General features: G+C 44.6%; 1 protein-coding gene and 1 pseudogene across 7 annotated transcripts in view; both read right to left on the bottom strand.

The window, feature by feature from the left end:
• FKBP6 (FKBP prolyl isomerase family member 6 (inactive)) overlaps positions 1–21,083 on the bottom strand; it is a 51,485-nt gene that overhangs the window by 15,005 nt on the left and 15,397 nt on the right. For 6 of the 7 annotated variants that reach the window (XM_072640227.1, XM_072640228.1, XM_072640230.1 and 3 more), the window contains exons 6-8: positions 19,608–19,802; positions 18,442–18,551; positions 17,679–17,768 (exon numbers count right to left, since the gene is read on the bottom strand). In XM_072640227.1, the coding sequence (XP_072496328.1) occupies positions 17,681–17,768; positions 18,442–18,551; positions 19,608–19,802 (393 nt within the window). In that variant the 3' untranslated portion in view covers positions 17,679–17,680. Of the gene's footprint in view, positions 1–311; positions 1,043–17,678; positions 17,769–18,441; positions 18,552–19,607; positions 19,803–21,083 lie in introns of those variants that run through there. The other variant, XM_072640231.1, reaches the window with a different exon arrangement.
• LOC140522621 (glyceraldehyde-3-phosphate dehydrogenase-like) lies at positions 12,753–14,258 on the bottom strand (annotated as a pseudogene).

Consider the following 21,083-nt stretch of genomic DNA (forward strand, 5'->3'; position numbering starts at 1 on the left):
GGGGAATGACTGGCCAAGGTGTGGCATTAGGTTGTTGTCTTCTGTTCCTGAAGAGGACCAAAATGACATCACTATGTGAGTCAAGTTTCAATGTGTCTAACTGTGGGTGATCAGACCAGCAGGAGCTCAGAATGCTCTACCACATGTCAGGCACAAATAGCCCATACGAAAGCTTGAGGTGGATACTTTAAATTAGCGCATCCTATGCTTCCTTTGAGCTGTTTCAATTTTACTCTGCTCATAGAGCACAGTACCTTCTCTGATCTGGGCACGCCATGCTAAACAGTAGTGTCTCTCATGTCACACAATTCCAAAGTTTTTCTTTCTTTTTTTAATTATTTTTTAATTTGCTTTCAGTGTTTTACAATCACTTCCATATATCTTACATTTTTTCCCCCTTCCTCCCCCTCTACCTCTCCACTCCGTCCCTCAGACAACATACAATTTTATATAGGTTCTACACATACATTCCTATTAAATACAATTTCTCCTTAGTCATGTTGCATAGAATTAAAATGAATGGCAGAAATCATAAAACAAAACATAATACAAAAGAAAATGATCTGCTTCATTCTGCGATCAAACTCCACAGTTCTTTCTCTGGATGTGGAAGGCATTTTGCCTTAAGAATTCCAAAGTTCTTAAGAGAACTTGAGTGTCCTTGTATCATTTCTTTTGACCACCATGTGAGCACTTCCCCTGTGTGAGTTCTCCATAAAATAGTCTTTTCAGGAAGAGTACATTTCGAATTTGAACAACGTGGCCAGCCCATCGGAGTTTCAATCCCTGAAGCACAGTCTGAATGCCTGGCAGCTCAGCTAGAGAAAGGACCTCAGGTCTAGCACCTTATTATACCAGGTGATCTCCAGAATCTTTCCGAGACAACTCAAATGGAAGCGATTCAGGTTCCTGGCATGGTAGTGGTAGACTGTCCAAGTTTCACAGGCATACAACGTGGTCAGCACAATGGCTCTGTGGACCTTCAGTTTGGTAATACCTCTTCTCTCTCATATCTTCCTTATGGTAAGTGGTATACTTACCCCTAGAAAGCATAGGAATAAATGGAACTTGTCTTAAAATCATGTAGTATATGATTGTCATAGAATATTATTGTGCTATGAGAAATAAGGAGTAGGATGCTCCAGAAAAAACCTGGAAAGACCTAAATGAACTAGTGCAAAAGGAAGTACAGAGAAACAGGAAAACACGGTACATAATAACAGCAATACTGTACAATGATCAACTGTGAATGATTTAGATCAAAGACAATTCTGATGAACCTTGGATGAAAAGTGCTATCCAGAATGGAGACTGAAGCATACTGGTTTTTTACTTTATTTTTCTTGTTGGGTTGGTTGTTGGTTTTTTTTTGGGGGGGGGTCTCTGTTTTCTTTCACAACATGATTAACATGGAAATGTTTTGTATGACTTCATATGTATAATCTTTATCAAGCTGCTTGCCTTCTGAAGGATGGGGGAGGGGAAGGAGGTTGGGAGAGAATTTAAAAATCATTTTAAAAAACAAAGATCAAAAGTTGTTTTTACATGTAACTGGGAAAAATGAAATATTAAAAATTTTAAATAGAAATCAAGAAAGAAAAAAGATCTGAAGTGGCTAAAAAAAATTGGCTGGAATCAATAAAATTAAATAGAGTAGAGATAAACATAAAATCTGTAGTTGGGTTTAAAGAAAATCAGCTAGATGGGATGCCTACCTAGGTGTGGGGTGGGCTACATCAGAGACATGGATAAAGAAGAACGCAGCTGTTGGCACCCTAAAGATGAGACCTTTGTCACTGGCCAGTAGGTGGACATTCCAGTCACATCAATACTAACATTCTCACCTTATGTATGGCAGGTGCTAAATCAATGTTTGTTGAATTGACTCGACTGTTTGGTGACAAAACACATTGCCTCATCTAATCTTTATCGCTACTTTATTCATGTTAGATTTTCACGATTTTAGAAAATGTAGAGCTGTGAGAAACCTTAGATCACTTAGTCCAATTCCTTAATTTAAAGATGAGGGAACCAAGGGCCAGAGGAGGGCAATGATTTGTCAAGATCATCCAGGTATTAGACAGCAAAGAAAGAAATCAAACCAGGACCTTCCGATTCCTAGTCTAGCGTGCTTCCCATTCCATCACTCCAGGCCCTTCGGATAAGGAGTCTGAATCACCACAGTAAGACATCACCAGAAAGTGAGCTCCTGGAGAGTAGGAATGCCTTGATTCTTTGCTTCTGTATCCCCAGCACTAAGCACAGTGCCTGCCACAGAGGAGGCATTTCATAAATGCTGGTTGAGGATTCTGCATTATGAAGAGCAGTATGTGTTTGTACAATGGGCAGCCTAAGGTAAGGGTGTAAACTTGATGGCTCTGAGTTTCTTCACGTGAAATTAAGTTGCTTATCCAGAGGAAATCTAACTTCAAAACCTTGGCTGCAGGATCCCCATTCAGCATCTGAGTTCACCAGTCCAGATGGACAAGGTCCTTTACAAACACCAAGTAAACATCATTGTCCTTCACAGCTAAATCTGAGTCACACAAGGATCCTCCAAAAGTGTTGATGTTTGTCCGTCATTTTGAAAGAGGATCAATGACATCACAGGGTGATGTCTTGACTTGCGAGTGAACTGGATTTCAATGAGGCACAGTTGCACAAAGCTGTCAGACTCATTCTCTATCCAGAGCCGTCGTAGTCCAGTGGCAGGACAAAAGTCAGGACGACTGGCAATGGCCCAGTATGGAGTAGATGATGCTGTCATATTTGATGCCTGAGCAAGCACTCCACAGTGCCTACTTCAGCCATGCTCATGGCCATTGGGACAAATGGTTCTCATCCATCCATTCCACCATATATGCTTGGGGTAGACGTATCCTGACTTCACATAACATGGCTTAGCTTATCTGCCCAGATACCTTTACTGGGGTATGGCTGCTGTGCATGCTACAGCTCTTTGGAACCACAGGGGAGAGTTGGGTGGAAGGCGGACACCCAAGGTGGAAAGCAGCCTTGACAAGGGCTTGGCAGCCCTCTCACCAGAGGTGCTAGGCCTCCCTGAACATCCCCTACATCCCTCCACTACAAAAGAAACTCTACAACGAAGGTCCACCAAGTAGCTACTGGACAGAATAAACAGATCATAACACTTTAGTACATGAGCAAGACTTCAAAGTTTTTCCTAAAATACACAAAATAGTTCACAATTCACTTTCAAGCCCAAGAAGGAAATCTGCTAAACAGACCACATACTGACACAATAAAAAAGCATCATGGAGATAAATCCAGGAAGCTTGAAAAGACAAGAGAATCCAGCAAAGGATGGGGTGGGAGGAAGAAGACCAAGGTCCCCCAAGGGAGATGCCTTCTATCTCATGAACAGAGTTCAACCAAACCAGCTGCCTCTGAGGTAAAAGAATCCTGCTTCAGGAAAAAGGCATAATCAATGTGAAACAGAACCGCAGCACCGATACAATCAATGGCTGGCAGCAATTGTGCAGAAATAATGCACGGTAATCAAAGAAGAGTGTGAAAATGTAACAGAGAAGATAGAGAGTAAAGTAACCAAGGAGCAGGGGAGCAGGGACAATGGCGTCTGCAATTCTGCTTTGGAAATGTGAGAACAGAGACAAGGACTGGGAAAATGGCATCCAGGGAGCGCCATTCCCACGGTGTCCCAACAAGAACAAGCCTGTCCAGTTTCCTTTGAGCACAGATAGGCAATGTCTGAAAAGGGAAGATGGAAAGGCATTTATATAATGTAGAGGAGTCTTGAAACTAACCCAGTCTCTTTCTCAGATTATTTACTTATTAGTCTTCTTTCTGGATTTAGGTGAGCAGGTTTGATCTGATGTGCACCAGGGCAAAGCTGTTGGCAGAAGCCATGATCCTGCCCAATGTCCTATTCCACAAAGACATCACTGTCTCAGTTAAGGAGGGTATGTTCTCTGCCTGCTAATTAAGTGAAAAGAAGAAAATAGGCTACATTTTCAGAAAAGGGCTTGCCACATGTAGTCATCCAGTAAGTATTTATTAAATGCCTACTATGTGCCAGGCATGATACTAAATACTGGTGATACAAAGAAATGTTAAAGACCATCTCTGTTCTCTAGGGGTTCACAGCCTAATGGTAGAGAAAACATAAATAACTACGAGTAAACAAGAAACACAAAGGGTAAATTGAAGAAAAATTATAAAGGGAAGACGCTAGCCTTAGGGGGAACCAGAAAAGTCTTCTTGTAGGAGGTGGGATTTTAGTTTTTTAGGGAAGCCAAGAGGGGGAGATGAGGAGGGAGAGTACTCCAGGACTGGGGTAAAGTTACGAAACTACCTGGAGTGGAGACACAGATGGAAGGTCTCCTTTGAGGCAAATGGGGCTGGGGAAGGGGAAGATAGAGGTAAGAAAGGTCCAGGTCATAAAGTGGTATATTTGATCTTGGAGGCAGTAGGGAACCCCTGGAATTGAATGAGCAGACAGGGGACAGGGATAGGGCATAAGTGACTGGGAGTGGTGGTGATTCGGGATGAAGAGGGTATGATTGGGTGGGAGTTTATTAATCGTTGAAGTTCAAAAAGGTTATCAATAATCCTAGGGGTTCAGCCACAGGGTGGAGGCCTCTCAGAGTCTATCTGGAATGGCAGAAAGAGGAGCCTGGGAATTAAGGGGTGAGAAAGAAGGAAGCACTAGAAGGGGAAAGGGAGAGGCAGAACAGATGGGGCAAACTGTCTCACATAAAAGAGGTGCAAAAGAATTTCTCAATGGAGAGGAAGATGGAGGTGGGGTGGATAACCCTTGAACCTTACTCTCATCAGAACTGGCTCACAGAGTTAGGAATAACATACACACTAGGTTCGGTACAGAGATACATCTTATCCTACAGGAAACTAGGAGGGAAAGGGCTAAGGGAAACTGGGTGCTGAGAGAAGGGACAGTGGATTGGGTAGGAGGTAGTCAGAAACAAAATACTTTGGAGGATGGACAGGGTGAAGGGAGAGAGTAGGATAAATAGGAGGAAAAAGAAGATGGAGAAAAATACACTGATTTTAACTGTAAAAACAAATTTGCAGCAAGCTTCTCATTCCTCAACTCTGTAGAGAACTGAGTCAAACTTACAAAATAAAATTTATAAAAAGAAGAGCCATTCCCCAATTATAAGTGGTCAAAGGATATAAACAGTTCTCAGATTAAATAATCAAAGCCATATAGTCATATGAAAAAAATGCTCTAAATCACTATTGGTCAGAGAAATGAAAATTAAAACAACTCTGAGGTACCATCTCACATCTATCAGACTGGCTAATATGACAGAAAAGGAAAGTGACAAATATAGGTGGGGGTTGTGGCACTGTTGGTGGAGTTGTGAACTGATTCAACATTTTGGTGAGCAATATGGAACTATGCCCAAAGAGCTATGATTCAGCAATACCACCACTAAGTAGTAGTAGAGATCAAAGAAAAGGGAAGAGGATATATATTTGAAAATATATATATACGTGAAAATATATATATATATGTGAAAATATAGCAGCCTTTTTTTGTTGTGGAATTTTGAGGGCATGCCCATCAATTAGAGAATGAATGAACAAGTTGTGATACGTGATTGTGCTGCAATACTGTTGTACTATAAGAAACGAAGAACAGAATACTCTCAGAAAATCCGGAAAGACTTCTATGAGCTGATGCACAGTGAACAGAACCAGGAGAACAGTATACAGTAACAGCGATATTGCATTGCTACAAACGACTTAGCTCTTCCTAGCAATACAATGATCTAAGACAATTCTGAAGAACTTCTGATGAAAAATGTTGTCTATTCCCAGACAATGAACTGATAAGAGTCTGAATGCAGACTGAAGCAGACTTTTTCAACATGATTTTTGTTTTGTATTTTTTAGTCTGTTTTTTTTGGCAACTTAACAAATATGGAATTCAGTTTTGCATGACGGCACATATCTAACCTATATCCAACTGCTTGCCTTCTAATGGGGTGGAGGAGAGAATTTAGAACTCAAAATTTAAAAAACTAATGTCAAAATTTGTTTTAACATGTAATTGAGAAAAATAAAACATTAAATAAAATTTTAAAAGTTGTAAACAAATAAAAAAAATTGAAAGCTTCAATACTCGGATCTTTTTCCAGCTTACTGACTTCACCAATCCCATTCCTTTCCTGAGGACCTTTAACAAAGCAAATAAGAGGTGATTTGTGGCTGGAGGCAGCAGCAGCTGGGCTATCAAATGGTAAGCATTTATTAAGTCCAGGGTACTACGCTAAGCACTGCGGTTCAAAGAAAGGCCAAAGTCACTGTCTCTGTCTTCAAGCCAGGGAAAGGCTTCTAACTAGAGAGACAATATGGGAATTACAATTTACCTACCAGATCTGCTCAATGTCCATCGGCAGCACCTGTCACACTATAAGCACGGAGACATGGTAGATTAGTCACATCAGAGGGAAGGTACCAGCAGCTGGGGGATGGGGAGGCACACCCAGGGGGTACAGGAAAGAATTCACATCAAGGTAGTGTTTGAACCGAGTTCTGAAGATAACTGGAGATTCTAAGAGGAAACAATGATGAGGGAGGGCATTCCAGGTCTGGATCACAGCCTGTGCAAAAGGGTAATATAAAATTGGGTCAGAAAGGTCAGTTGAAGCCAGGCTGTAAATCCCTTTCAATGACCAACTGAAGAGTTTGCATCTGATGAATCTGATCTTCGAGTTCACTTAAACCACATCCTCAGGCACTGGAAGAACTGGCAACAATCTGGCTCACACTCATTTCTGAAAGATCCTGGTGAACAGGAGTGACCCAGCAGTGGGAAAGTACAAACACGACAAGAAGAGAAGACAGTCTGAAAACTCTAGGTAAATAACAATTCAACTCCTGGCAAAATTCTAGACCACGTTAGCAAAGAGATGTTTAGGGAACTAGAAAAGGAAGTTGGCCCCAAAGAACCAATATGGCTTCATCAAGAACACATCTTGTCAACTGAAAATAAATTATATTTTAAAAAAGGATACCTCCTGTTCTAATGAAGAATGTGAATCCCCTTGATGAAATTCAGTAAGGATGAATGTGAACTTTCACACTTGAATTTTTTGAAGAACTGACCTTATACAAGATAGGGGAGGCATGATTAGATAGCAATTTGTTTCAAAAAGATCCAAGTTTTAGCCAATTGTAGCCTAAACAAGAGTCAACATTGTGAGATGGCAGTCAAAACACTGGATATTAGTAAACTTGGGCTAAATTACGAGGTTGAACTTGTTAGAGGGGGAAGGAGGTGAAGGCCTTCCTCTCATGGGCCTCATCAGCCCCTAGGCACAAGGACTGGGCTCAGGTCTGGGCAAATAAGTTTGGGAAGGACTCGACAAGTCAAGGACAAGGCATGCTAAGGATGATCAGTAGAATGGTAAAGGACCTCAAAGCCAGCTGAGGAAATGTTGAAGGAAAGGAGAGTGGGTAGCCAGAAGACAAATCTCTGTATTGTGGGGGTCTGCTTGCTGACCCCCACATCAGAGTAATCCCAGAGGGCAGAGGTTGTGAAGAGGCAATCCTAGGCTTGAAGTCAAGGGAAATCCTTCTCAGAATCTGAGCCAGACTAACCTGCTTTAGGAAGACTTGGCTCTGCCCCCACCGCAGGTCACTAAGCTGTATGGCCATTTGTTGGGGATGTTGGCCTAGATGGCTCTTTAGGTCCTTTCTAATTAAAACTCTATTACATGTGTGTGTCAATATTTCATTCTAGTTTGTAGTCTTCTAATACCATTCAGTGTAATTAAATATTTATCATGGCACCACAAGGCACAGAATGCTGAGCTAGGCCCTAGGAAAGGCGCAAAGTTCAGATAAATGTACCTGCCCTCGTGGAAGGTACAGCTTGGTAGGGTGTTCAATAAAAGACTTGATTAAGTACCTATTACATGTTAGGCATTTAGGGTTAGCTGATGGGGCTGCTAAGACCAAAGTAAACTGGTCCCTACATTAAGGTGATTTATACCTGCTTTTAGAGGGAAACCACCCAAACACAGAAAGGCCCAGCCAGCCAGGGGCAGGGAGGAGGCACCAACCAGCGCAGGGCAGCACAGGCTTCCTGGAGGAGATGGCACTTGAGCAGATAACTACAATATAGAAAGAATTCAAAAGTGTTTGTAGTTCCAAGGAACCAGAATGAATCTAAATACCTAATGACTGCATGAATTAGGGTATTTGTTGTTCTGCAGTCGCGTCTGACTCTCCTGACTCTGTGTGAGATTTTTCTGGCAAATATTTCCTTCTCCAGCCCATTTTACAGATGAGGAAACTGAGGCAAAAAGTTAAGTGACTTGTCCAGGGTCACCCAGCTAGGAGGTGTCTGAGGTCAGATCTGAAATGAGTCTTCTGACTGCGGGTCTGGAGCTCTATGCATTATGGCACCACCTAGCGGCCTCAACTGGGATACAATCAGGGGCAAATCAATGACATTAAAAAAGGCAAAGACGACAAACATAAGGAAATGTGGAAAGACCTAAGAATGTGAAATGAAAAAAGCTAAAGTAGAAGAACCAACACTGACATCACAATCCAAAGGGAGAACACCTATGTAAATGGAGAGATAAATGCACACGCTGAGAACAGAAGGGACTATAGCAGGCCACAAACCACTAGACCGGGGGTCAGGAGGACTCGAGTTCAAATCCAGTCTCGGATACTTCCTAGCTGTGTGACCTTGGGTCAGCCATTTAACCTCTGCCTGCTTCAGTTTCCTCCTCTGCAACAATGGGGGTAATAATAGCACCTGCCTCCCAGGGCTGTTATGAGGATCAAATAAGATGTTTATAAAACCCTTTGGAAACCTTAAAGCACTAAATTAATGCTAGCTACTATTATGTCTATTTTTAAACGTTATAAAGGAATACCTAATGGGCTGTATTAAAGTTGAGGACATACTTTCTTCTTTTCTTTTTTGGTAAGAAACTGACTGCGATTTTCTTTCAGCATATTTCCACGCTGCTAAGAGGCTCGGGGATGACAAATCGTAACCATCTAAAACCAAGAGCAAGCATTATCTGTAATATGGGTAAGCCTGAAGTCTTCCCAAGAAGAACTGGGGTGAAGCAAGGATGTCTAGAAATGGCTAGAAATGCGAGCCATAGAAATAAAGAAAAAGAAACTGGATAACTGAGAACAGGCAAGGAGGAAATCAAGCTATGTCTCTGCTGATGACATAACCTCATCCTTACAGAACCGTAGGGAATCAATTACAAAACCAGCTGAAATTATTAACAACTTTAGCAAAGTTGCAGGATGTCAAATAAACCTACATAATCATCAGCATTTCTATTTACTACCAACAAAACCCACAAAGAGATAGAAAGAAATTCCATATAAAATAACTGCAGACAATATAAAATACGTGGGAGTCTCCCTGCCAAGACAAACCCAGAAAATATATAAACACAAAACAATTTTCACACAAATACAGATCTAAATAACTGGAGAAGTATTCACTGCTTGTAGGTAGGGCAGCCAACATGATAAAAATGACCTTTCTACCTAAATTAATTCATTTATTCAGTGCCAAACAAACCAAAGAATTATTTTATTGAGCTAGAAAAAATAAAATTTATCTGAAAGAAGCAAAAGTAAGAACATCAAGGGAATTAGTGGGCCAATAAAAAGCACGAAGGAAGGTGGCCTAACATTACCAGATCTCAAACTACAGTACAAAGTGGTAACCATCAAAACACTCTGGTACTAAGATACCAAGTGGTAGGTCAGTGGAAAAGATTAGACATGTAAAAAACAGTGGTAAATGACCACACTAATCTAGTATTTGATAAACTCAAAGATCCAAACTTTTAGGTCAGAAACTCACTATTTGACAAAAATTTCTGGGAAAACTGGAGAGTAGTTTGGCAGAAACAAGATACAGACCAACGTCTCATACTATATACTAATACAGCATCAAAATGGGTACATGATTTAGACATAAAAGGTGATGGCATAAGCAAATTAAGGGAGCAAGGAATAGTTTGTCAGATATATGAATAATAGGACAGTTTATGACTAAACAAGAGGCTCATAGGAAGCAAAATGGATAATTTCTATTACATTAAAAAGTTTCTGAACAAAGTCAATGCAGTCAAAATTTGAAGTAGGGAACTGGGGAAACAATTTTTTTACAGAAATATCAAAAAAGGCCTCATTTTTCAAATATGTAGGGAACTGAGTCAAATTTATAAAAATGAGAGTCATTTTTCAATTGGTAAATGGTCAAAGGATATGAACAATCAGTTTTCAGAAAACGAAAGGAATCACATGAAAAATGCTCTCAATCACTACTAGAAAAATGCAAATTAAAACAATTCTGAGGTACTATCTCACACCCATCACATTAGCCAATATGACAGAAAAGGATAAATGATGGAGGGGAGCTGGAAAAACTGTTGTTAGAGTTGTGAACTGGTCCAGCCATTCTGGAGAACAACTTGGAACTATACCCAAAAAACTATAAAACTAAACCCAAAACCCATTTGACTTAGCAATCCCACAATAGGCCTATATTCCAAAGAGATAAAAGAAGAGGAGAAACAACCTACATGTACAAAAGTTATTTGTAGCAGCCCTTTTGGGGTGGCAAAGACTTGAAAATTGAGGGGATGTTCACCAACTGGGGAATGGTTGGATGAAGTTGTCAGTATTTCATTGTGATGGAATACCACTGTGCTACAAGAAATGACAAAGGGGATACTTTCAGAAAAACCTGGTAAGAACCATATGATTAATGCCAAGTTAAGGGAGCAGATCCAGGAGAACACCATCCACAGCAGTAACACTACTGTCAGGATGATCAGCTACTCTGACCAAGACAACTGCAAAGGACTCACTGTGACAAGCGCTCTTCACCTTCAGAGAGAGAAGTGACGGGCTTTGGACGGACTGAAGAGGATTTTTTCCACCTTATTTTTCTTGTTCCCTCCCCATCCTACCCCGACAACAGGGCTAATCTGGAAATCTGTTTTGCACGACTTCAAATGCAGAGTGGGCATCGCTTTGCTTTGGCTTCTCAACGAGACTAAAGGGAGGGAGAGAATCTGGACCCTAAAATAAGTCAATGAATGTCAAAAGAGGAAAAAAGAAAAAAAAGGCTCTGGGATAAAACTTAAAAGATTGTGGCGGTTCCTGTAGATTCCGCTGCCTGAACAGGAGCTGCTGCCTGGGCACAGAGGACTCTGGTCCTGCTTGCCAAGCATCTCCTGCCTCTTCTCTTCCATTGCCTGTGGATCCCCAGAGGGGTAAGGACTAGGCAGAACCTCCCAGGTGTGCTCCCAGGACAGGGTCCCATGCCAAAACAGGACTTCACAGGCCAGCACCATGCCAGCCCTAAAGAGTGAGCTCCCCATTGGTGTATGGAGAAGCTATGTCCACTTGGTAAAGTGGAAACCTGTCTCACAGAACAAAAGTTGAGAGGTGAACAGAGTAGCTTTTATCAAAGGTTGTGGCCACCAGCTCTGGGATTGGCAAATATCCAAGAGGCAAGCTTCCCAGAAAGTCAACTGGATCTGGAGCAAAGGTACTAGAAGACATGAAATGTCCAGTGATAGGTGTACCCCAGGTGCAACGTTCCTGGAGGAGATGACCCTCACATCAGCTGGACCGTCAATGACAACAACAGGACAAAGTTTCTCCCAAGGGCTCTCAGATTTGTGATGTAACTTGATGCCCCCAAAAGGCTATCTGCACCAAACAGCTTGAGGATACATTCCTTCTTCAGCTTTAAGACATTAAGGCCTCCAGATATTGTGGAAGTTTCCTCTAAAACAGTACAAAGCCTGTTATGGGCAGAGGAGAAAGTACTTGACTGTTTTCTTTTAAAAATGTAGAATAACTAAGCTATACGCTTCTTGAGAGAAGGACCGTGTCCCTGATGCAAATCAAGATAAGCACAAAGTTAAATGGGTGCTAAGGGGCTCTGGACGCGACCTAAGAGATCACCTAACTTGACGCCTTCATTTTGTAAAAGGGAAGATGGTCCAGGTTTTAAAGTGACTTGTCCCGAGTCCCATGCCAAGAATGTTGAAGGGCCAAGCCTAGAACTCCTGGGTTCTAGCAAGCGTCTGAAAGTGAGACCCTTGCTCTGGTCCTTCTTTTCCAAGGTGGGGGGAAGTCATCCCCGACTCAGCTGAGTTCTGGGGCTTTGCCAGGCTTCCCCTCACTGCAAGTCGCACACCAGGAGCAGGGAGTGTAATGAAGCTCATCTCTGTGCTTCATGGGGCAGGAAGCAAGATGGAGTGTGAATCAGGAATAGGGCCTGTGGCAGCAGCCAAGAGAGGATGTGGTGAGAGACAAGGGAGCCAAAGAAACTGAACCAGGGGAAATGTTTTCCAAGGGAGGGGTATTAGTGAAAACGGACGAAACCAAACGGGGTTATATATAGTCACACAACAAAGGGCCATTTCACTGGCATCTCCGGGATTCTGAGGCACAGAGGGAGGGAGGGGATTTCTCAGCCACTCTGAGGTCAGGATCCTATATGCAGCAGATGCCCAGAAAATGACACCAGACATGCCTTACAAGAAAACGCAAGCCTGGCAGGATGTGCCTTTGAGGAGGCACACGTGTTACTTCTCAGGGAAAGGGGAGAGGATGGCAGCAGAGGAGCTGGGAGTTTGCACAAGCCCCTGTTTGTTCGACATTCGGAACCAGGCCAAGCCTGGGCCATCAACTACACTCTGGGGAAGTTTCACCCTCACTCTGAATCTCCTCTTCTAGATCCCAGGGTTGGTCACACCAGGTCTCTGACTCGCTCCGGCTCCTTGAACTGGAGGCAAAGACTTGCTCTGAAATAAACTGCCAGGCTCAGAAATGTGAGGAAGCTTCCTGCCGTGCTGGCTCAGTGTGTTGCTGTTGGCTACTCTCTGCAGGGCCGGCTCCTTCTGTGCTAGATTTAGGGGATAGGGCCAACCCAACCTGCCAACAGGCCCATGTGCACTGCCCCGAGCTCTGCCCAAGCTCCCCATTACCATGGAGCTCTTGGGGACCTGCCACTGCTCTTCCCAGAAAGAGGTTTTTTGTTTTTGTTTTTGTTTTTGCACTGAATGTGGTGACTTTATCGATGGTATACAATACAGGACTCTAGGCTTCTCCCCTGTACTACAGGGGTGTATTGGGACAAGGATGCAAATGGGACATGGTATCCCCAGTACAGGAACATAAGTTAGGGATGCAGGCTCAGTGGTAGACCTCCTTTTTTGGCTGGGGATGAAGATCCATGGCTTTTCACTTTGCTCCTTGGAGGCCAAGTAGACCATGAGATTCACTACACAGTTGCTGTAATCATACTCATTATCATATCAAAAAATGAGCTTGACAAAGTGGTCTTTGAGGGTAATACCAGCGTCAGCATCAAAGGTGGAAGAGTGGGTGTTGCCGTTAAAATCATAGGATACAACCTGGTCTTCTGTGTAGCCCAAGATGCCCTTCGAGGGTCCCTCTGATGCCTGCTTCACCACTTTCTTGATATCACCATACTTGGCAGATTTCTCTAGGCTGCAGGTCAGATCTACAACAGATACATTGGGAGTAGGAACACAGAAGGCCATGCCTGTGAGCTTCCCACTTACTCAGGTATGACCTTGCCTACACCCTTAGCAGCACCAGTGGAAGCAGGGATGACATTTTGGGCAGCCTCGCGCCACAGCTTACCAGAGGGGCCATCTACTGTCTTCCGGGTAGCAGTAATAGCATGGACTGTAGTCTTGAGTCCTCCCACAATGCCAAAGTTGTCATGAATGACCTTGGCCAAAGGGGCCAAGCAGTTGGTAGTGCAGGAAGCATTATGGACAATCTTAAAGGAATTATCATATTTCTCATGGTTCACTCCCATCATGATCACTGGGGCATCAGCAGAAGGGGCAGAGATGATGACCCTTTCGGCTCCACCCTTCAAGTGAACCTCAGCCTTTTCCATGGTAGTAAGAACTCCAGTGGACTCTACAACATACTCAACTCCAGCATCTCCCCATTTGATACTGGTGGGATCCCTCTCCTGAAAGGTGGTGATGGCTTTTCCACTGATCACCAGTTTCCTATTCTCAACCTTGACAGTGCCCTTGAACTTGCCATGGGTGGAGTCATATTGAAATATATAAACCATGTAGTTGAGGTCAACGAAGGTCATAGATGGCTACGGCGTCTACTCCACCTGAGGTGAATGCAGCCCTGGTCACCAGGCACCCAGTACAGCCAAATCCATTGACTCCAACCTTCACCATCTTGTTTCTGGGATGCACCTGAAGCAGCAGATCCTGGCACTGAGCTTGGGAGGCCGAAAGCCAGAAAGAGATATTTAAAAAAAATTAAGATATTCTTTCCCTGAAGTTGGACAGGCCAGGCAGTGTGGTTTAATCACTTAATCCAATTCTCCAAGGTCTAAATTTCTTTTCTGTGCAAGGAATGAGAGGGGGAAAAATCCCTAAACAAATGCCAGTGAAAAGATATAAACTAGCAACAACTCGAGAGGGAAAATTCCCAAGTTGATTATATAAAAACTGTTCATCTCAAATCTTTAGGGTCTCAATCAGAGCTTGAGTTTGCAATCAAGTCTAAGTGACTGACTATTCGACATTTCAAAGTTTTGGTGACTGTGATCTGTGCTCCAAAAACATAGAAGAATTCCTTCTCCAGACAGGCCATGTCCCCGCCTTCCAGCCCTATCCCCCAGGGCTCTGGAGGGAGCACTCCCCACCACTGAAGACACTTCTCTTTCAGTTACACCAGGCTGCAGGTTACAAGTGTCAGAATTTCAAGCTGAAAGGGACCTCAGAGATGATTCAGGTCATACACCCACTTTTTTTTTTTTTAAAGAGAAGGAAACAGAAGGTCAGGGTGGGCTGAGAAGGGCAGAGGTAGAGCTGAACCTGACCCCCACCCCCACCCCAGGTTCTGAATGAGAGGAAGGTGATGATGGGGATCAAGGACAGGTCTGAAAGTTATCAGTCAAGAGAACTTGCACCTCAGTTTCCTTTTTTGTACAAAGAGGTCAACTCAGATGAAGTTGTACAAGCACAACTCAGAGGTGGCAGCATGTTCAGGCTTTTGGAAATTTTCTGTGAAGGCTATGTCAGCAGAGGTGTCAGAACGGAAAACCCCCAAGTGTAGCTGAGCTGGGCTCAGATATAACTGGGAAACGTTTAACAAAATAAAAACACAGCCAACCATAGATAATGTTAGCAGGGGGTTTTCTGAGACCATCAGCATGGCCATTCAAGGGAGGCAGTCCTGTTCTGCAGCATCTCAAGCTTGGAAAGGCTCCCAGATCCCCAACATGGGACCCAATTCCCCACTTTTGTAGAACAGGCCTTTTCTGCATCCTCCTCCAGAGGGACCCAGCTGGAAGATCTCCTCCATCAACATTCTTGGGTACCGTTCTTAACAACAGCCTATGAACTCACCTAATTGGGCTAACATCCAACCCACTTCTCTGTCTTGTCCACAAGTCTACCGGGAAGCATTGAACACCTTCCTAAAACTGATCTGCCCTAGATCTACCATCAAAGGATGTGTTGTCAGATGCAGTTTCATTGCCCTGCAGACAAATCCATTTTTTTTTTTTACACAACCTTTGGAATAATTAACACTTCTACTTCTGATGACAAAGGACTCGGGCTATAAGAATCACTAAAAAAGTGGCAAGTCCTGGTTCCACTTTGTAGCCCTGTTAGCTGCATGAGCACAGTCAGGCTTCTCAAGCACAGGCCCCAATCCTCACCCATCAAATGAGAGTAACAGCTGCACCACCCCAGGTGAGGGCAGCAAGCTAGACTCTCATCACAACTGGCTCCTGGAGAAAGCCCAGACACAGGGAGGAAGGGGACTCAGGCCTGAACAGGGCCTTCCAAAAGGTGCATCGGAGGCAGGAGGTAGAGGCCAAGCACCAAGCTGGCACCTCGAGGACACTGCCCACCTCCCGCCTGCCCTTTTACAGGCTTCCCCCCAAATCAAGCCAGGGGATGGGGTGAGGGAGAGGTGTGGACAAGCATTAATTAAGTGCATACTGTGTGTAAACTAAGCACTTTACAAATATTATCTCATCTGATCCTCACAACAACCCTGGGAGGAAAGTGCTATTACCTCCATTTACAGTTGAGGAAGAGGAGCAGAGTTTAGATGATATGCCCAGGGCCACATATCTAGTGAGGATCCGAGGCTGCCCTTGGACTCGGGTCTCCTGATGCCCCTGCTCCATGTACCACACCCTCCTAGGTCAGAGCATCATGGCTTTAGAGCAGGGAGCCTTGAGGTCTGGTCCTTGCAGAAAAGCCAAGCTCCCAGCTGAACCAAAGGCAGACCAAATTTGTTCCTGGTTAAGGTGAACACACCAAGGGGTTCAGAACACAGAAGAAAACCCACTGTCCCCTCTGGAGCATAACTGAATGCCAAAGAATGTCGAATAGGGTGGGGCGGGAGGTGTCAAGCCATTTCTTAGTTCAAATATTAGCAAATCTTTCCACTCAGAGTCCCTTAAGTCATGGGGCGAGGGCAAGGATGAGGACAGGGGCATTTGCTGCTGGCTTCAACCTGGCGCACCAGGAACAGGCAGGGAGCGGGAGCTCCCATGAATGAGCCCTTTGACAGCCAGCCTCTTGGTGCTGCTTAGAGGCTGGAGGCCTCCACAAAGTCAAGGTTTATCGCTTTGCCTTCATTCAGCAGCTGTTGTTAGTTGCTTTCTTGTTTAATTTCCCTCAGGAGAACAGACTTATCTATGTGGCTGAGCAGGTGTTGGAGGCAGGTGGGTTTTTTTCCATGGATTAAGTAACAGTTGACTGAGTAAGTGTATTATTATTCTGTGCACTCAGGAAAATCTTAATGGTGGGAACTGTGCTAGACTTAATTCTCCAGGAGCTCTGACGTGAAATGGGATGGAAATCCTTTGATTAAGGACTTCCCATGTGCCCAAGTGCTGGGGGGACAAACAGAAAAGCCCACTGAGAAACCTCTCCAAGACAACACTCAGGTTTCAGAGGTGATGGCTTCCATTCAAGACGAGCCAAATGAATCGGGGTCCTGATCTTAGCACAGGAAGGTACAAAGATTCAGGTCCTTGCACAAATCAAAACAAGAGAGCCATAGCTCTTTTGCTTTGAGCTGTCAGTTCAACTGCAATCACCATTTCTGTGTTACCCATAGTTAACTGGAGGTCAACCCAGCAGGAGACACCAACAAAGTCCCAGGTGTGAAGCAGCAAGCGCTTGTATGGAATCCAACTGTAGCCACTCACTATTGTGTAACAGGCAAATCCCTTATATGCCTGGGGCTTCAGTTTCTCCACCTGTAGAATGGCTCCAATGATCCTTGCCATTACTGTCTCCCTGGGGTGCTGAGAGAAGGGGTTGCTGCTATGTACAAGTGAGCACTCATTATGAGTGAGTGCTTGGGGGACCTTACAGGGAGAAATGTTAACTCAGACCTGGTCTCCTTGGGGCTTCAGACCTCAGGAGAAGCCCCCCCACTGCCTCCCCCCAAATCCCCAATTTGATGTCTGGCTCCAAACAGCATGATCAGTGGTGACTTGCTCCCTCTCCACCCAGGTCTGCTACACCTCCAATCTACCCTTAGAGTCTTCAGGCCAAGACCTCCATTAGCCCTGACCCAAGGGGCTCATGGCCTTCACCCTCTTCTGGCTCTCAACTCACCTTCAGTTTTGTTGCACAGCAGAGGAATGAAGAGGAGAAAATATTCGGTAGCACATTTCCTTCTCCTTATCCATGTAGTGTCTGTAGCAGCTTTTGGAAGAGAGAATAAATTACTTCTAAAAGTCCTGTTTGTAGGAGATGGCAGGTCCATGTCCCCCAGAGCAAGGCCTCTGCCCTTTTTGTCTCTGAGTGCAGGACTGGAACTTTAGGAACAGTTCCTGCTCCGGGGGAGGACTGAGAGAGGTGACCACTAGCACACCTAGGTTTCTGACCAGGCAGCCGGAGGGCCCAGAGGAGGCTGATCCAAGGGCATCACCATGCTCTTTGACGTCAGTCTGCAGAAGCCTAGGGATGCTTTCTTTTAAATACATAAAATAATTAACATGGCTACAAAGGAAACAGTTCCCAGACGCCGTGTGGAGAGAAGGTGCATTTCTTCACCAGCCCACATGGTTCCATGGCTTACCAGCCCTTGCATGCAATGGCTTTTGATAGCTAACTATGACATTTTCTTGTAAAGAATCATCATCCCTGACCTGAGAGGGTTATTTTTCAATATCAGAAAGGAAAGATCCAGAATGTCCTAAATTTTTTAGAAATTTTAGTGATTCCTTTATGAATTTAAAGTACAGTAAGACTGAAATCCTTGGGCACACTGCACACCCCCCTGAAGAAAGCCTCCCAGTATTTCCTTATGATGAGTGAGGCCCAGAGGCCACATGGTCCATACGGCCTGGCGACAAGCTGGAAGGAGGACACTTACCTGGCTAGCTTCTTCAGCTCGTTGTTGATGTCATGATTCAAAGGCTGTTCTCTTTGGGCTCGGACCAGAAAATCCCGGGCTCTCTCATACTCAGTCATGAGAAGACAAGCCTGCCATTAAAGATGGAAAGAATTACTGCACTGCATGCTTGGGGAAAAGTAAAATCCTTGGAGTCCGTATTTAGTAAGGTGAGTGGGGTGGGGGTGGTCAACTGAGGAAATCAAATCACCTAACCTCACTTAAAGAAATGGATAAGAAGCCACACTGAGGCCTCAATTTAACGAAAAGTGTGAACAAGGTCTGGATCCCCTCCCCCCTCATCAATCAAAGACATTTCCACTACGTACAACAGAAAATCTGTTTGGAACATTGACTGAGGGACTTGGTCACACCTTGTGGGGCTTACGCAAAGCCAAGGGTGAGTCTGAACGCATGTACACTACGTAGCTGCTTCGTGGAGGAAGCTATCCTGTGTCAAGCCAAGTTTGGGGTGAGGGAGAGGAAGACAGCCAGCTTGGGCAAAGTCCTGGTTTCCATCCCACCCTGGCCAGAGGACCAGTCGGAGGATTCCAGATTTCTCCTGGCATCTTCGTCCAAGCGTTGTTCCAGAACAGAAGATGCTGTGTCTGCTTTGGGAGCCAAAGACAAACTAGATGCATTGTGGGAAGGCATCTTCAAAAGACTCTGTGAGGAGTCGGAGAAGCTGCACCATTCTGAAGGGCCGAGCCACACGCAAGGGCTATGGGACCAGTCTCAAAAAAAGGAGACGAGGCCTTCCAGCAGCCAGAAAATGTGCACTATCTCTGGACATGGGTACTTCCTGCAATGCTCCCCTGGACTTGGTATGGACTGGGGGGAGAGAATGGCCCGGACCAAGTGGAGATGTTTTGTGTCAATTCTTTTTCTACTCCCTCAGCAAACAGCCCTTAATAAAAGCTAAATGCACTCTGGGTGACTAATTGATATAAATGGATAATCATTAGCAGGAGAAGCCCCTGGGTGGAGGCTCCGCGTCACAGCACTGGAAGGCCACCTCCAAGTCCTTGGGGGCGGATGCTCTAGAGAGCTGGCCAGCCACGGCCCCGTGGACACTAAAAGAACATGGGCTTCAAGAAGGTTTCTTTGTTGGGTCTGGGGCTTCCTAAATCTCTTCCCCTAACGCTCACCTGTCCACATCTGAAGAGGGCCTTCGCATTCTTCTGATCAATAGCCAAGGCTTGCTCTCCATAGCTCAGGGCCCGGGTGGGTCGTTCCAACTTGAGGTAAGTGAAGGACAGGTTAAGGAAGACCAGGAGCTTGGCACTCTCTATCTGACCCTGTTCCCCAGGGTGAAAAGGCCTACGGCAAAGAATCAAGGAGGCCTATAGGGAGACAAAGCAGTTGACAGAGAAGTCTGAAATCGTAGGGACGAACAACCCAAACCAGTCAGAACACTTACCCCCAGAAGAGCCCAGAGGGCAAGGCCTGGTTCATTTCTGCCTCTGTGTCCCCAGCACACAGTAGGGGCTTCCTATTTGCTGCCTGAGTAGAAACACAACAAAGTCCAACAATACAGCACAGGAAGCATGCTGGGCTTAAGAGGAGACATCACCAGTGCAGAGCAAAGGAGTTTCCACTTACGAGTTCAAAGAGTTCTTAAGTCTTTTGCTTTCAGGGGAACCTCACTACTGCCATAAGGAAATACCTCCCTTCTGTAAATATATAATACTTCTTCATAGGCAGGAAAATTAAAGCTCAAAATCTCATAAAGGGAAAACAGACAGATGACACAAAATCCAAGTAGACAAAACAAAGGAGTCTCCACTGGTAATAATGTTCGTGGCTAAATAGACCTACGGGGTCTGACCCACGATGGCAATCCCAGGCGAACTGCACGGCCCTCATTTAACAAACAGGGAAGTTGCTACACAGACAAAAGGAGGGATTTTACAGAAAACACAACGAGAAGGTGATGAAGCCACACCCACTGTGTTTGTATCCCCAATAACCAGTGAAGAGCCTGGCACACAGTAGGCATCTAATACTTGCTGACTGATGCTCCAGTTGCTACAGTAACAGCCCACAAGGAAGACAGGGTCACTTTACAATTAACGTGTGATATCTAATTTTTGCACCAGGTGGTGCTATGCTCAAGCGACCAGCATGTGTCTGTGTTCCCCCTCCCTCCCAATAAGATTTTTCTCTACGTACATGCAGAAACCACTTTTCCTATCAAGTTACACAATTTCAAAAGGACTAGGAAAGCATGAAGCCCTCCAAATTCTAGGCCAAGGGTTAATGTTAAATACTCCTTGGGCTGACCACAAAAATAGCATCACCTACAGCCCCAGAGGCCCCAAGTGCCATACATGGGGAAGTCCCTAGCTCAGTCTGACCCTCTACACCTATGCTACACAGGCGATCACCTTTCTGTAGCCATGTGGCTTTTATTAACATAAAAGATCTGCAAAGAAGCCTGCCAAGCAGCTCCTTATCTCCCCAAACCTTCTCTGCTCTCCCTCTGATGTTCTCTCTCTTGTATGGTCATAGGAAAAGTCAAGGGGATATATTGTGAGACTGGGCCACTCTCTGTAGGGGCAATCCGCCTGGGGGTGAGGTGGTCTCTTGCCTTGGTCACTAGACCCCAGACAGCCTTCCAGGAG

Source organism: Notamacropus eugenii, chromosome 2 (genome assembly GCF_028372415.1).
Source record: "Notamacropus eugenii isolate mMacEug1 chromosome 2, mMacEug1.pri_v2, whole genome shotgun sequence".
Classification (NCBI taxonomy): domain Eukaryota; kingdom Metazoa; phylum Chordata; class Mammalia; order Diprotodontia; family Macropodidae; genus Notamacropus; species Notamacropus eugenii.